At 33.2% G+C, this 15,567-nt stretch overlaps 1 protein-coding gene and 1 pseudogene across 1 annotated transcript; both read right to left on the bottom strand.

Moving 5' to 3' along the window:
* Nucleotides 1-440: 440 nt before the first annotated feature.
* LOC146943410 (RNA demethylase ALKBH9B-like) lies at nucleotides 441-3,383 on the bottom strand. The gene is made up of 6 exons (XM_085741687.1): nucleotides 3,257-3,383; nucleotides 2,256-2,930; nucleotides 1,594-1,679; nucleotides 1,200-1,510; nucleotides 1,004-1,075; nucleotides 441-914 (listed from the first exon to the last, which is right to left on the bottom strand). Exons 1-6 carry the CDS (start codon nucleotides 3,369-3,371, stop codon nucleotides 659-661), a joined length of 1,515 nt encoding a protein of 504 aa, XP_085597813.1. The 5' UTR covers nucleotides 3,372-3,383; the 3' UTR covers nucleotides 441-658.
* Nucleotides 3,384-6,228: 2,845 nt separating this feature from the next.
* On the bottom strand, nucleotides 6,229-9,531 carry LOC146943409 (FBD-associated F-box protein At5g56370-like; annotated as a pseudogene).
* Between the last annotated feature and the right edge of the window lie 6,036 nt (nucleotides 9,532-15,567).

Here is a 15,567-nt window from a genome sequence, read left to right as displayed (position 1 = left end):
ACTTGTATCATTTACTATTAAGAAGGAATCAACAGCATTGGATTGATCAATTAGAAAATGTAAGTGTTACACTAACGTGTATAATGCCCCACCACAACTCAATAATATATGTCTTAGTTCTTTGCTTTCTGTTACAGAACTTTAGTTAGTACACTCACTTTTTTTCTTTAACAAACAAGAACAGCACATAGCATCTAATTCTTCAACAATAAACATATTTGATTGGATCATAAGTTATAAGAGAAATATATTTAATAAATTCACTAATCAATTTCACAAAAAGATAGTCTATTATAAGTAACTTTTAACAAGAACTTTTGCAGACTTTAGCATAAATTCAGACCATATAGCAGTGTGAACTACAATCCTCATTAAACTTTCCCCTGCTCTTTTGGAAAATAAAAAAGCCATCGGTGTCAAGTGCCTGAGTAACGCGCTTACAATTAACAATACTAACATTTGTCATTATAAAATATAATACCACAAAAGTCATGTCTAAAAATATAGTGCGGTATTTACTAAAATAGTAACGATCCTGTGCAATATTGCACAATTGCGAATAAACAAAGTGACATAAAATAGTAAATATCTTGTACAATTCTGTTAAACTTAATGTCTTTCTGTGCGTTCGAATTCGCTGTCCTTCGATTTTCTAAAGTTACTTCAATTTTCTAAAGTTACCATAAAAAGTCAGAGGATACTCGTCTTTGATGTGAATCGATTCACGTCTAGTCTTCAAAACTGGATTAGGTTTTGATTGAACATTTCCATCCTTCTTTACTTGTGTTTCTGAATTCCTATCCGGTTTATTTAGACCGGAATTGGAAAGTGACTTGATTCCCACTAGCTCAGGATCAGGTGAATACTTGTATGGTAATTTTCTCTCATCCATCTTTCTAAATGTAATAGAAATCCTGCAGCAAAAGACAATTATTAAATAAAAACCATACATTAAAACAGCAAATATTTTCAAGTGTATATGATATTATGGTCTTTAAAGTACCTTTTTGATGACATGGATGGAATACAATGTTTAGCAATATCTGCTCCATTACCATTCAAAACAAATACTGACCTGCATGATCAAAACTAACTACTATCAAGTTTCTAAACAACAAATACATAGGGAATTAAAATAAGGTCATGATCCATATTTGATTCATGAGAAGTCACAAGAAAATGGAAAAGAAGAAGCTTACCCTATAGGCAAAGAAATAGAAGCGGGACCAGAAAACTCTCCTGGACGAACAGCTTTCAAATTTGAACCAAATAATATTTTAGCTTCGTTCAAGAATGAGACGGAATAAAACGGCCTGACAAAGTCATGATGGTCAATGTGAGGAGGAATGCAGTCCCCTACATCATATATGTTGACAATGCAACTGTCAGGAACACACGTCGGAGGTATTATGTTCCATCTTACCATCCTCTTTATAATTTGCTTGAACACGTCCGGCAAAGGATCAACCTCTTCAGTTCTACATATACCAGGAGGGTTGCCATATTTGTCCTGAAACATTTTACAAAAGTAATAAGTATCAAATAGAAACTACTAACTAGAGACGAAAACTGAAATGCACCTTAATTACTTACCACTGCATAATTGTAGCAGCAGCCAAATTGTAAGGTTTCACGTCCTTTACCTCGCATCCACTTTCTAGGTTTCGAGTATGTTCTATCTGTGAACAACAAATGGCAGTAGATGTAAGAATTACAAATTCATTCTATGTACTAGTGATTGAGAGGAGCAATATTTTACTAATAGTACTATTTGTTAGAAAAGACTTTAGGTATACTAGGTATCAATACCAATCATTGTGCAGAACATTTCAAGAGAAGTTCTAGTGTATATATATCTACAGTTATGAAAAAAGAACTCATATATCCGGAATCAACCAATTTGAAACTATGGCAAAGTCACAAAAGGAGAAAAAAAAATGGACCCTATTTTTTTTTAGTATGAATCGAACTTGGTACCACGGGGTTTACATTGAATCCTAGTCATGGCATATATGCACATTATAAAAAAAATCAAAACACATCTAATTCCACAGTTTGTATCCTAAAAAAGTGTGCTAATTTTGGTAGTTCTAGGTTTAGCATTATCGTATACTAAGAAGGTGCAACAAACATGCATGGTTACAAATATGAAATAATGAAAAACAAAATAGTATATGCTAAAGTTGACAAATAAATCAAAGGGAATGTGATAGAATTGAAGAATAAAAGGAGAAAATAAGAAGCTTTGTATATACCTCTAAGTCTTCCTTGTTGTCCTCTCCGTTGTAATGTGTATATATACTGAACAATTTCATTCTGCTCCGTAGCATTGAAAACACCGGTGTGAAGTTCAAGTCCCTGCAGCAAATTAATGTCTCTCCCATTGATTCTTTCAACGAAGGCAAAATCTTTTTTGCACTGAACTTCAGAATAACGGATATGCTCCTTTCGCTCTTCCGATAACTCATTTTTAGATGAAGAAACATCAACAATTCCATCATTTAACAACAATTCAGTATCAGACTGCTTACTTTCTTTCAGATATTTAATTGAAGAATCAAAGTTGTGTTTGTTATCCTTCACTGTGAGGTTAGAATCATGTTTTTGTAAAGAGTTCCTTGGATTGTACACTATTCTAATTCTTTTATTCAAAGATTTTGCAATTGAAGCGTTGCCATTCAGAGACTTGTCTATTGCTCCTCCAATATCTTTCAAGTCTCCACTGGGATACAAATTCTCACCGTGTTTTCCTACATTCTCATCGAGAGTAGAATCATGTTTTAGTAAAGGGTTTATTGGACTCTTCCACTCTTTTCTAACTCTTGTATTGAAAGATTTTGAATTTGAACCGTTACCATTCATAGACATGTATATTTCATCTCCAATATCTTCCCATTCTTCACCATGATATGAAGTCTCACCGCGCTTTCCTATATTGAGATGATTAAAAAATTACATGTAATTCACTACTTATTACTAAAAAACACAAGCATAGAGATATAAAGTTTGAACTTGATTCACTAAGTTTTACACTATCCGCGTGTCACGGTTAGAGGGATTATGATAAAGGGTTAAATTTTTAATGGTCATTATTCATTGGCAATGTAAAAACTCAAAACCTCGACTTTAACACCTAAAGTCTAAACCCTAAACCAAAGATGAGAAAGAGAAAATTGAATTAATCATTCTTATGGTAATTAAAAAACTATACACATGCAAACATAATAAAAAAAGAGTGGAAAATAGTGTTACTTACTTTTATGAAGGGTTCTTGTGATACGATCATGCACTAGGGTTTCACACTGGTGACAGAAGCCATGAGATATAACTTCTAAAATCTCTTCTTTCGTCAATGAACTCAGAAGTTCCATTCTTGGAGAAACAAAGAAAGTTTTAATCAAACTATTGTAAGTAATGTTCTTTGGAGAACTCTTGTAATAATATTTATATATTGACTTACTTGATTACCAAGTCAAGGGAGACAGCCAAGCATGTACGCATGTTTCGGTTAAGTTTCTTAAAAACACAACACAATCTCCAACACTATGATAGATATTCTTTGTTTATTTCTCTATATATTTTCAGCACAAATAAAATAACAATCTAAAATTAGCCAAAAAAAAAATCTAAAATTTATTATATTTTCTATTCAAGTTTCGTATTTACTGAAAAAAATAACATATTTTTTCTATATATCTTCTATATAAATGAAAGATATACTTTTTTCTATTCAATTTTGCCATCAATGCAAACTATTTTATTTATAATTTACTTTTTTTTTAATTAAAAATCGAAAATTGGACATTTTATTTATATACAGACGGAGTGGTTCGAAAAACCCACATTGATTGATATGTAAGTTTTTTTTCTTTGTCTAGTAGCCGTCTGGGGTTCGAACTCCGACCCCTGCATAAATTATGCAATGTCCTACCAACTGAGCTACGAGACTGATATGTAAGATTTTATTTACAAGAGATATTATTTTATTTTGAGAAGAGATATGAAAGATTGCCTCAGAAAAAAGGAGATAAGAATATATGTTTTTTTTTTTCCGCAAAAAATATGAAAGACGTGTTTTTTTTTTTGACGCAGTATGAAAAGATATGTTTATTTTTTTGGTACATGTGTGAATGATATGTTATAAATTATTAAAGAAAACATAATCAGTCTTATGATTCACAATTTTTTTTTTTAGGTAATTTTATTAATAAATTAGGTAAATTATTTGTTAATTGGAGTTTGGTTGAGTACCAATATTCCATAAGTAAAATTTATTTCACATTTCAATTTATTTCAAAATAAATTAATATAAAAATATAACACATCTTTGAAAGATTGGATGTGGGTGTGGGTATATACCTAATCAAATTTCATGGTACCACTGTGTTCATAAAAAATGACCAATCCTTATGTTTATTGTAACAAAAAAATCCTTATGTTTACTTGTAGATACTCTAAACTCGTATCTTAATAAGTCACTCAAATGTAATTAAATTGACATCTTAATTGCACAAGAAGACAGTCCACAAGTCTCGGCTTAACTGACAAAAATATCGAAATTGTTAGGCCATAGATACTATGATCGAACCGGGGGTTCGAACACCGACATCTCCTCTTGTATGTGTAAGTTTCAATAATTATTTTCCATTTTGTCTATATAAAAAAAATTGCACAAGAAGGTAAATCAAAATATATATGAAAAGTTACAAGATTTATTTTTTCTTGAGAAGATCTAGTCTCTTAAAGGATTACATTTTAAGAAGTTCCATGAACACATTCCTTCTCAATCCACTCTTTTCTATTAGTTGAAAATCAAATTGATTATACTAAATCACATGAGACCCACCTCCATTGGACGGAAACTTGAAATCATTTTATAGTATGTAATTGAAATTGTGTTGCATAAATGAAATCCAATTTCAAATGTTTGTATGAGAATATATTTGGAGTTTCATAATCTTCAATTTTTGAATAGTTTAACTTAGTTTTTCATCAAATTTGAATGAAGTCTAAGCAAAAGTTATAAATGCACGCAAAAGATATAAATAGGTGATAGTTTTTAGAGGAAATAGGTGTCTTTTTTTATATTGTTACTAATGATGAAACAAAAATGTTACAAAAAATATACACAAGTAACATTTTTTAGTTGTTACTAAAGATACTAAAAAATGTTACTGAAACTTTTTAGTAACATAGGTGCTAACATTTTATCTAACACTAGATCTCATTTAAGTTGTTCTGAATAAACTCGATGTTTCCACTATAAACTTTACAACAACATTCAAGATGAATCGACAAGTACAATGTCTATATATGTATTTTGTTCTGGGTTGTCTAATCAAGAAAGGCAAGTTTATACCACTATTAACTCTTTCGGCAGATGAAACAAGATTTGTCTAGTCCTAGATCTTGTTACTTATAGAACCGTATATAATTATTTCCTTCATTGTTTTTCTGTGTTTTTGTTTCTTCATAAATTCTAAAATGAATTTCAAGGGTGTAGTCTATAGTGTTTTTTCACTTCAGTTTTGGTTCTTTGATTGAAATCAGCATGCTTGAAGCAATAACTTTAAAAAAGATGGCACTATATCAACTGCCATGTCTTTAGAAAAGAATGGATTCATTCCCCTTTAAAATCCTTGGTTATAATTTGCTTTCAAGTGTTTATTTTATTGAATGAGCTGAAAAATGAAAAGCTTACTAGAAAGAATGGCCAGAACTATTACCAGTAAAAACAGTTAACAATCTCCATAAAGATGATTTTTAGTGGTGTGCCAAAATTACTTTGAAAATTGTATCTCAGAACAGTTCAGTTTACACTAAGCTAAAACAGTTCGGTTTGAGAACCAAAACCACAGTGCACCAAACCAATTACACAATTCACTTGGGTTTGGAATGAATAAAAATGGTTCAGTTCAGTTTTTCTATACTATTCTTACGACCCGGTTTAGCTTTTTTCATGAACCAAATAACTGTGGGACAGGCCTATCCAACAGTTATACAATATAATATTTGTTTCTGTAACTTATTGTTCTGTTTCAAAATTAGAAACATATTGATGTTATTTAGACACCGCAAATACTTGATTTCAATTTTATCAACTGCAATATTCTCTTGAAACAATTTAAAGATATTTTTTTTTTGCCATCAGTAGATCTCTTTAGTTTAGACTTTGTAAATTAGACACATCTAAAGAGATCTGAGAGAGAGAAAAGGAAACTAGGAGAATCAATCACTCCACACAGGTTAAAAGTTAAAACCACCCTATCAAGCAATTGAAAGGTAGACACTAATGAAACGACAATAAGGATAGAGAAACGACTGCCTACATAATACATTGTCTATATGTTATCTATGAACTGAAAGTTTACATGTTGCAGATGCCTTTATGCACGGGGACAACTTTCTTTCTATTTCAAGTGGTTCCCCTTTGCTCCAGATTGTCATGGTTTGTAATTTTTTGGCATTTTTCAAAATATATTTTGATAACAAAAGCTCACATTGTAGGCCTGAAACGTTCCAAATAGTGCAAGTTCTAAGGTATGATGACATGCATTGTGGAATAGATTCTGGTTCCATCCAACTTTCATCATCATCTTCTTCTTCTTCACTCCACAATACCTCCTATCAATAGCACACGTGAAATAAAACAAAACATTAGCGCGTTGCTGCTGTACTACCAAAAAAAAGATAAACCAAATATGATTCTTAAACTTAAACAAACCCGATAAAGTTCAAGACTCTGAAGCTTAGGGAAGTGGTGGAGCAGTTGTGCTACCAAATCCAAATTATAGTGGAGCTCCAGGTGGGTCAAATTATGAAAGGTAGGAATTTCATCATAAGGGCATTGTGGCCGATTCACCTAAATTATGTAGAAAGACACACCATCAAATCAGAGCAAATTCCCAAAATAAAATGCAGATAAATCACATTTTTGCTTTGTTTTCCATCCCATTCAATTACTGTATTGCATTTAATTTAACTCTATGAAACACTAATACATGATATGACTTGTTGACACGTATATTGGTAAATTTTTTGAGAACATAACATGTCCCAATGTATTGAACACCGACATGTATCAAACACCGGAAAGGTCTTCGATATGAAAGGTTAATTCAACATAAATCGAGGTAACATGCATACTATTCAATCAGACTAACCTCATAGTGTGTTGGGTACAACGTGGATTTATCTATGCGGAGAGACACTGATGTAGAAAATGCTTTCCACATAAAATAGGAGCATGAGCATTGATTTATATACGCTCTTGTCAATTTGGGTAAGTCTAAGTTTTTAAGCTCTTGAAGGGTAAGAAAATCTTCCTCGCCACTGAAGTATATATCACACAATAGTAGATCCTCAAGAATAGGGCATCCAACCAGAAACAACAAAAAATCTCGAACTTCTGAGAATTGAATGAGATCCAAATGAAGGGTTTTGAGTGATGGAAATCTAAATCCAATAGGAAAAGAAAAGCCATTCACACAGTAGTTACTGAGGTTGAGACTTACAAGGGTTGTGCAGGTGAAGATGCTGACTGGCAAGTTGGGTAGGCATTGGTAATAACCATCTAAGACACAAAGATTGAGATGAAGATACTTGAGTCTACCACGTTGAACAGCAAGGTTGAGCCATTCGTTGAAACCCTAGATGAAAGCCAAGATCAGGGTTAACGTATTGAATATAGAAGTGGAAATCGTCGATGAAATTAGAGCCAGCAGCGTCTCGAGAGGCCAAAACGGAGTCTACAAACTTGTTAAAACGGAGACTTGATTCAGGACTATCCACTCTTACGTTGATGAAGTGGAGATTGGGAACATAGTGCCATAGATGAGTCCACCGTTTCGACAAAACGCTTGTTGCAACTGCTTCTTTGGTGGGAACAAAAGAGAGAATGCGGCAGAGGATATCGTCAGGTAAACTGCTGATCGTATCCATCTGCGCCCACTACAAGAAATATGACATATTGCCAGGGATTTTGACAGGGGTTTGAAACCCCTGGGAAATTTGCCAGGGAAAATGCCAAGGACAACACCTAGCATTAAACACAAGGGTTTGCCCTCGCAAAACCCCTCACTTTTTGCAAGGCGGGAATTTGAAATTGAAAAATCTGAAGCATGCAGGCTTGAAGTGATTGAAGTGGGTGGCTGTCAGCACAAAACCGAGGGCTTAAGCCAGGGATAGCCCCTCGGATGTGCAAAAAGTGCAAAAAGCCAGGGATTTTTCCTGCTGTTCTGCTGCACTCTAGTACCTAGCTATATGATAGGATTTGACTAAGCCATGCGAGGGGCATTCCGTCGGACAATCCGTGGCTTTCTTTTCTGCCTATATAAAGCCATGCACCGGTCCCTTAACACACTTCACAACACTTATCAAATTTTCTTCACATAAAACACAACACATTCACACAACACATTCAACAAGCTTCATTTATTTGGTAAAAAATACTTCATTAATTTTATGTTTTATCTGAATATATGCATGTTTGTTTTGTGATATATGCATTTTTTTTTTGTGATAAAATGAAATATATGCATGTTTTTTTTTTTTTTTGTGATAAAATGAAATATGCATGTTGTTGAATATATAATTATTAGGTTGATTTTTATATATTATAGAATATGGTTTATTTAGTAAAATAGGAACATAATCTGTTTTTTCTAATTTAGGGCAACTATTTTTCTGATATTTTTTTTAAAAAAAAAACTGTTTGTTAAACATAAAGCTGTTTATTAAAATCTGTTTTAATAATATAATAAAAATAAAGCTGTTTTTTCAAAAAATAAATAAAGCAGTTTTTTTAACAAGTTAAAATCTATGTATATATTTATACAATATTTAAAAAAAATAATGTAATATATATAGTAGTGCCTATTGTTTAAAAAGAGTAGAAAACAGTGTAATATAAAGCTGTTTTTTTTTTTAACAAATTAAAATCGGTTTATATAAAAAAAAATACAACGTTTAAATTTTATTAATTGTATTTGAAAAACAACTTTTAAAAAAAAATCGATTTTTTAATTAATTTAAATACATTTTATTAATTAAAATTATTTTTAAAATATTTAATTAATTAATAAAAAATACGTTTTTATAAATAAAACATTTTTTTAAAAAAAATAATATGGACGTTTGCCAGGGGTTAAACCCCTCGCATATCCCTGGTTTTTTTGGATCTGACTTGACTTGACTTACCATCAGTCAGTCAGCGCAGTCGGCGTCAGAGACTGCAAAGTTGCAGAAGGTTGCAGAAGAAAGTGACGGAATATGCCAGGGAGTATCTCAAGGAAAATGCCAGGCCATATACCAGGGGTTTAGCCCCTAGTTTTTTCCCCAGGGGTGTAACCCCTGGCAAAAGGTTTGCGACGAGCACTTTTGTGAGTGCTTCTGCCCCTGGGAAATTCACTCACAAACGTCCAGTTTGTCAGGGATTCCGTCCTTTTGTCAGGGATTTTGCCCCTGGCAAAAGGTAATGTTTCTTGTAGTGGCCGCTGCTACTGCTGCTGTTGAATTTTCCGATTGCCGCATCTTTCCTTCACACAACTCTAGGCAGCGCATTGGTTAGGGTTTTACGTGAATGAATGAAATCATGTATGTTTATAATTCGTTTTTCAATAAAAAAAAACCCAAATCATTCTAAAAGAACCTGGATAAACTGATATGTTAAAACTATGTCAACTTTATTTTTTTTTTTTTAAGGAAAAAATTGCGTAAAATATCATGGGTTAGGGTTAGACTTTCAATCTCACTAATTTATTGGGATTCATGGTCAATTCGCTATTTAATTTTGAAACATCAATTCGTTATTTAATAATTAGCAAAAAGAATGTATTATATCGTTATTTCGTTTGTTTTTGTGATTTCGTCGTCTTTGCACGACCCTGTTAGTTTTGATTTCTTGTAGTGTTTTTGATTTCCCATCTTAGTTCGGTGTCTATTTGATTGAGGTTGAAAGATTAGCTTTGAGCGAGTGCAAATTCAATCAATGATTTTGATGTCGTCAACGTTGCAAATCCATAAACATGAGTATTTTGAAGACTTAATTGAACATAGTCATATCTGTAGACATAGTATTATGTTATTTTGTTGTTTTATGCTATTAACATGGATGTTGTGAGTTTGTTTTTTAAAATGCATCAACAACGAAAGAAGGTTTTAAAGTTGGATACTTCGAATGAGCAGTGGTTTAAAAAAGCAATCAGAGCCAATGGATTGAAGGCCATTGTTGATACAAATTTTTTCATAATTTAAAACCACTGCTCATGTTTTTTCATAATTTAAGACCACCTATTAGGGGTGGCAAAACGGGTCTGACCCACCGGGCCGGCCCGTTTGTCTCGCTTTTTTTGGCGGGCTGAGTCGAAGTTTTGAACTCGCTTTCTATAGTTGGCTCGGTTCGTCTCGTCTCGTTAAAATACGGGGCGGCCACGGGGCGGGGCGGGGCGGCCCGCTTAACTCGTTGGAAATGGGACGGGCACGAGGCGGGGCGGGGCAGCCCGCTTAACTCGTGTTTCAATTTGTTATTTTGAGTCTTATTTTATGTTTTTGGATTTATTTTGGTTGTTAGATATATTTTGAGACTTATTTTATGCTTTTGGGTTTATCTTGGTTGTTGAGTTTATTTATTTTGAGACTTATTATATAATTTGGTTGTTGAATTTATTTTATGTTGCGCGTTTGTCTTATTTTGCTATTAGTTTTTTTTTGAAGAAAGAAAGCTATTAGTTATGATGTTGAATTCGACAATGATAATTATCTTGTTTTTCACAAATTTACTTGCTATCTATTATTTTATATTTTTTTACGATAAAAGCAACATAGTTTTTTTTGTAACAATTAAGTTGTAAAAAAATTTAATTTTTTTTTGGCGGGCCGGCCCGCCAACTCGCAAGCCCGCCACTAAACGGGGCGGGGTGAGATTCTGTACTCGGTCACAAAATTTGACTCGGCTCGTCTCGTCTCGTTTTTAGCGGGCTTAGATAGGGCGAACCTAAATGGGGCGGGCCGGCCCGCTTTGCCATCCCTACCACCTAAGAGCAGTGGTTTAAAAAAGCAATCAGAGCAATCAGAGCAGTGGTTTTTTCATAATTTTTTCAGAGCCAATGGTCCTGGACCACCTAAGAATTTCTCCCTAAATAATTAGTCTTATGTATACAGCAGAATAAAGTTTGTCGGAAGACTAAATATTATTTGATTATTATTTTTTACTTTAATTTATATGTGTTTGTGATTAAGTGAAGTATCCAAACAAATATTTGTGTCCACACACGAATTTATCTAGGTAATGGTTGTAGTTTTTTTAAGTAGCTTGTACTTAGAAAAAATCCTTCTGTAAATTTTAATTTCACTTGGACAATCCAATAGTACTCTACTTTTAATTTTTTTGGAGTTTATGTTATTCTTAAAAGCAATTGCTTTTCTTATCATCACTTCAAAATACCGCAAATATATTACATAAAAGTATATATATTTTTGTTTTATTGTTGGTGTCATTGAAATAGATAAACATTGTTAGTTTGGTTTGTTATAATTTGAAAGCAACAAGAATTTATATTTCTACTTGGATTAATTTTTTAAATTGACCTTCTAATATATGTGAAGTCTGAAAAATGACCCTGTAAAATAAAAAATCACATATTTTAACCCTGTAATTTGAGATTCTTACTATTTTTGACCCTGTAATATAGTTGGAGTCAAAAAAACTGCTTGGAGGTTGAATTGTTTCATAATTTTTTTCCAGACATGTTTACGACGTTAAAACATAACTTTACACAAAAAATTAGAATTTTTCAACTAAAACGAATTAATTATGAATTTTTAAAGCGTCAAGAACTCAAAAAACAAAATAATGAAAACCCCTTGGTTCGGATATATAATCCGAAATAGATTGTTAGGTTTTTCAGACTATATAATCTGAAATATGCTTTGGCCAGATTTTTAAAGACTATGATTTATATCATTTCAATGACAAAAATATAAAATAAATGCAAATATAAACAAAATTAAAAGGACAAAATGATAGAAATAAAATCTTATTTTATTAATTTATCAATATATTTACAATAAAATAAAGCTTAAGCTTAAAGCGTTTTAAGCCTATTACATAAAATATTCAAACCTAATGGTAAACTATTAAATACCTAAAGCTAAACCTATAGTGCAAGATGATGGGGGTTGGAGTAAGGTTTGATTCCTCATAGTGTTGTCAAATATCTCTCCGTTCAACTTTACGTTAAAGTTGTTCATATATAAAGATAGATAAATAGAAAATATAGATATTCACCATCCTGTCAAATATCTCTCCGCTGAATTTTACGCTAAAGATCCTCATCATGCTGTTAAATATACCAAGATATGTATGGTGCAAGTCAGGTTCATAGTATATAATCCGAACCAGTTCAGCACAAGTTTTTTCTGTGGTCTACATTGCACCGACAGTTTTTGTGGTCCACGACACATAAAAACTTTTATAAATAAGTGTGCTTGGTTCAGTTGTTGTAAAACACAAGAAAAAAAACTCTAAAAGACTTTCGAAAGATATGAACACCAAGAGGTTGCGATGAGCTTTATCTTGTTGCAGGGGCGGATCCACATTGTGGCTAAATGACTGTCTTGTAACTTATATAGAAAGAGATGTTCTTTTAACAATTCGCAATGATGTCATTTTAACTCATTTTCAACATGACTGTCTTGTAACTTATATAGAAAGAGATGTTCTTTTAACAATTCGCAATGATGTCATTTTAACTCATTTTCAACAAATAGATGGGAGACGATTTTCATTGTAATATATTGTATCAAACAATGTTATTTCTTATTTTTAATATAGTTTCATTTATATCTAAAGTCTGGATCCGCCCCTGTCTTGTTGCCTTGAATTTTTGAAGGTGAGAAAAACACAAGAAGGGGGGTTGAATTGTGTTTTGAAAAATTCTTCAATTCTCCTAAAAACTGAACACACTGATCAGAAGCTAAGTGAGACAGCTTCTGAAGTGATGGTCAGAATCTAAATGCAGCGGAATAAAACAAAGAGAGGGAAGAAGAACAACACAAAGCAATTATACTGGTTCCTTCCACAATCCGGAAGTAGTCCAGTCCCCCTTGCACTTCCAAGGAGATTTCACTAAGAGTAATATCTGATTACAATTGCTCAAGCACACAAGCAAGAGACTTCCTTTGCTCAAGCACACAAGCTAGAGACTTCCTTTGCTCAAGAACACAATCAAGAGACTTCCTGCTCAAGCACAACTGCAAGAGACTTCCTAACTAAACAAATTTACACAGAAAATTGTTTAAGGTTGAACACTTGATATACAATCAGAGGTGCTCACAATACAAATCAGATACAGACTCAATGGACTTAAGAATTTCTAAGATATGACTTTGAGACACAGAAATTCTAAGTGAATGCAGAACAATTTCAGCAGAGGTTTGGCACTTGTAAAAATGTTATGAGTCTTTCGTTCAGCGTTCTTGCATTACCAAAACTCTAAGTCTTCACTCCTTTATATAGAGGTGTGAAATAGACGTTGTGAAATTGCCAGCACACCAAAGAGTCGTTGTTGAAGCTTGATCTTTCACCAATGATCTTTTGCCTGATTTGGTTGTTGTCCTATGAAGAACCAATTTGAAATCCATTCCTTATCCAAAGGAACATATATGCAGGCGAGACCGTATTCTGGAGCTGTTTTCTTGTCTTGTAGCGTGGACACAAAACAAAGTAGTGGAGAACGTGGTTGTACAATTCGTACAAAGTACAATGTCAACGCTTTCGTCCAAATTGCAAGCACATGCCTTCAAACACCTTTGAAATGACCGTTGCAATGTTCCACTAATTTTCTGCTGTGTTTTCGAAACCAATAGACAGCTTTTGCAATGTAGATTCTTCAATCTTTGAATGTTTTGCAAATCCAGTTGATCTTCAGCTTCTGGTGAAATGACTTCTGATGAGGCAGCTTCTGATGATGCAGCTTCTGATGAAGCAGCTTCTGATGAAGCAGCTTCTGCAGCTTCTGATGGTGCAGCTTCTTCAGCTTCTGATGATGTGGCTTCTGGACCTCTTGTCTTCAGAAGCACTATTCTTCAGGAGCAGCTTTACTTCAGGAGCGCTATTTCTTCAGGAGCAGCTTGACTTCAGGAGCGCTTTGCCTTAAGAATCGACTAAGCTTCATTTCCATTTGCTCTTTATTTGCTCATTCAGAACCAATTAATGATGTAACTTTAACTATGGTCCTGTACACTTTGAACAAATATTAGCTAGTCCAATTTACAATTTTTAATACCTTGTTATCATCAAAACTCTTTGAGGGTCATTGTTAAACACATTTTGTTCCAACAATCTCCCCCTTTTTGATGATGACAAACAATAGTATTTAAAAATTGATCAATTGTTGTTAATCTAATTAACAAGTTGACCTTGGGGTTCTGAGGTTTGTAAGCTCAGAGTCTGAGGTTTGTAAGCTCTAACTCCCCCTGAGTCTGATAGTCTTTAAGGTGAGGTTTGTAAGCTCCCCCTAAGTTCTATCCAGGTTAATTAAATTCATTTTTCGCACAATAATATCAGAGCTATAAAAAAATTGAAAGAATTGACTTATAGATAAGAAGAATGGTTCAATTAATTGTTATTTGAAATTTGATACTCCCCCTTTTTGATACACCGATAAAAAGGATAGAAATTTTCAAAATTTTCAAACTTCAATTAATGGGGCTCAGAGCCTTTAAATACTATCACATATACTCCCCCTTTTGTCATTAGCAAAAAGACATAAACAAAAAGAAGAGATGAGAAAAACATAAGATTAAAGGTTCAGAGCATAATTCAAATAATTTTAAAGCATATTAACCATCTTCAAGGATTAAATAAACAAGCATAGCAAGCATTATTATCAAAGCAAATAATAACATACAAGGTATAAACAGTTAAAGATTTTCAGAAGCAGGAAGAATTCAGAAACTTATAATATCAGAAGCAAAAAGAACTAGTTCAGAAGCAGAAATGAACAAAGAATATCAAAAGCCTAAAAAGACAGAAAAATAAGCTAAAAGTGTGCAACTATGGGTTTGGCTTATTTCTCTAAAATCTTCTTCAGAAGCTCTTGAACATCAGCATACTTCTTGTCCATATCTTTTCTGTAGTTGTCTTCTCTGATCTTGGCTTCTTGCATATCAGCTTCCAATTTTGATATCTTCAGCTTCTGCTCTAGTAGCTCTGTTTCAAGCCTGTCATTTTCTTCTTTGAGCACCTTGTTCTCCTGAGCTAGAGCCAGGTTAGGTGCATCAATTTTCTCCAGGATCTCAGAAGGAATAATCAGATGCAGCTCCTTAGGCAGGAATTCATCAGGTTCTTTGACTCTGATACTGAGTGGATTCTTCACCCAAGTACCAAGAACTTCAACATCTTCAGTATTCTCTTCTATGCTATTCAACCAATCTTCCAGCTTCTGCTTGGCTTGCTCCTGAGCCTCAATGCAGGAATCATGCAGTGCTGAAATAAGGTTGACGACCCTTTCTTTGATCCTTCTCCATTGCTTCTGATAGCTTATTGTATGACCCAGATCATTTCTA

Source organism: Medicago sativa, chromosome 2, assembly GCF_051527215.1.
Source record: "Medicago sativa cultivar Bolivia chromosome 2, Bolivia_mono, whole genome shotgun sequence".
Taxonomy (NCBI): domain Eukaryota; kingdom Viridiplantae; phylum Streptophyta; class Magnoliopsida; order Fabales; family Fabaceae; genus Medicago; species Medicago sativa.
Note: the sequence above shows the minus strand (reverse complement) of the source record. Positions and strands in the feature narration are given on the sequence as shown.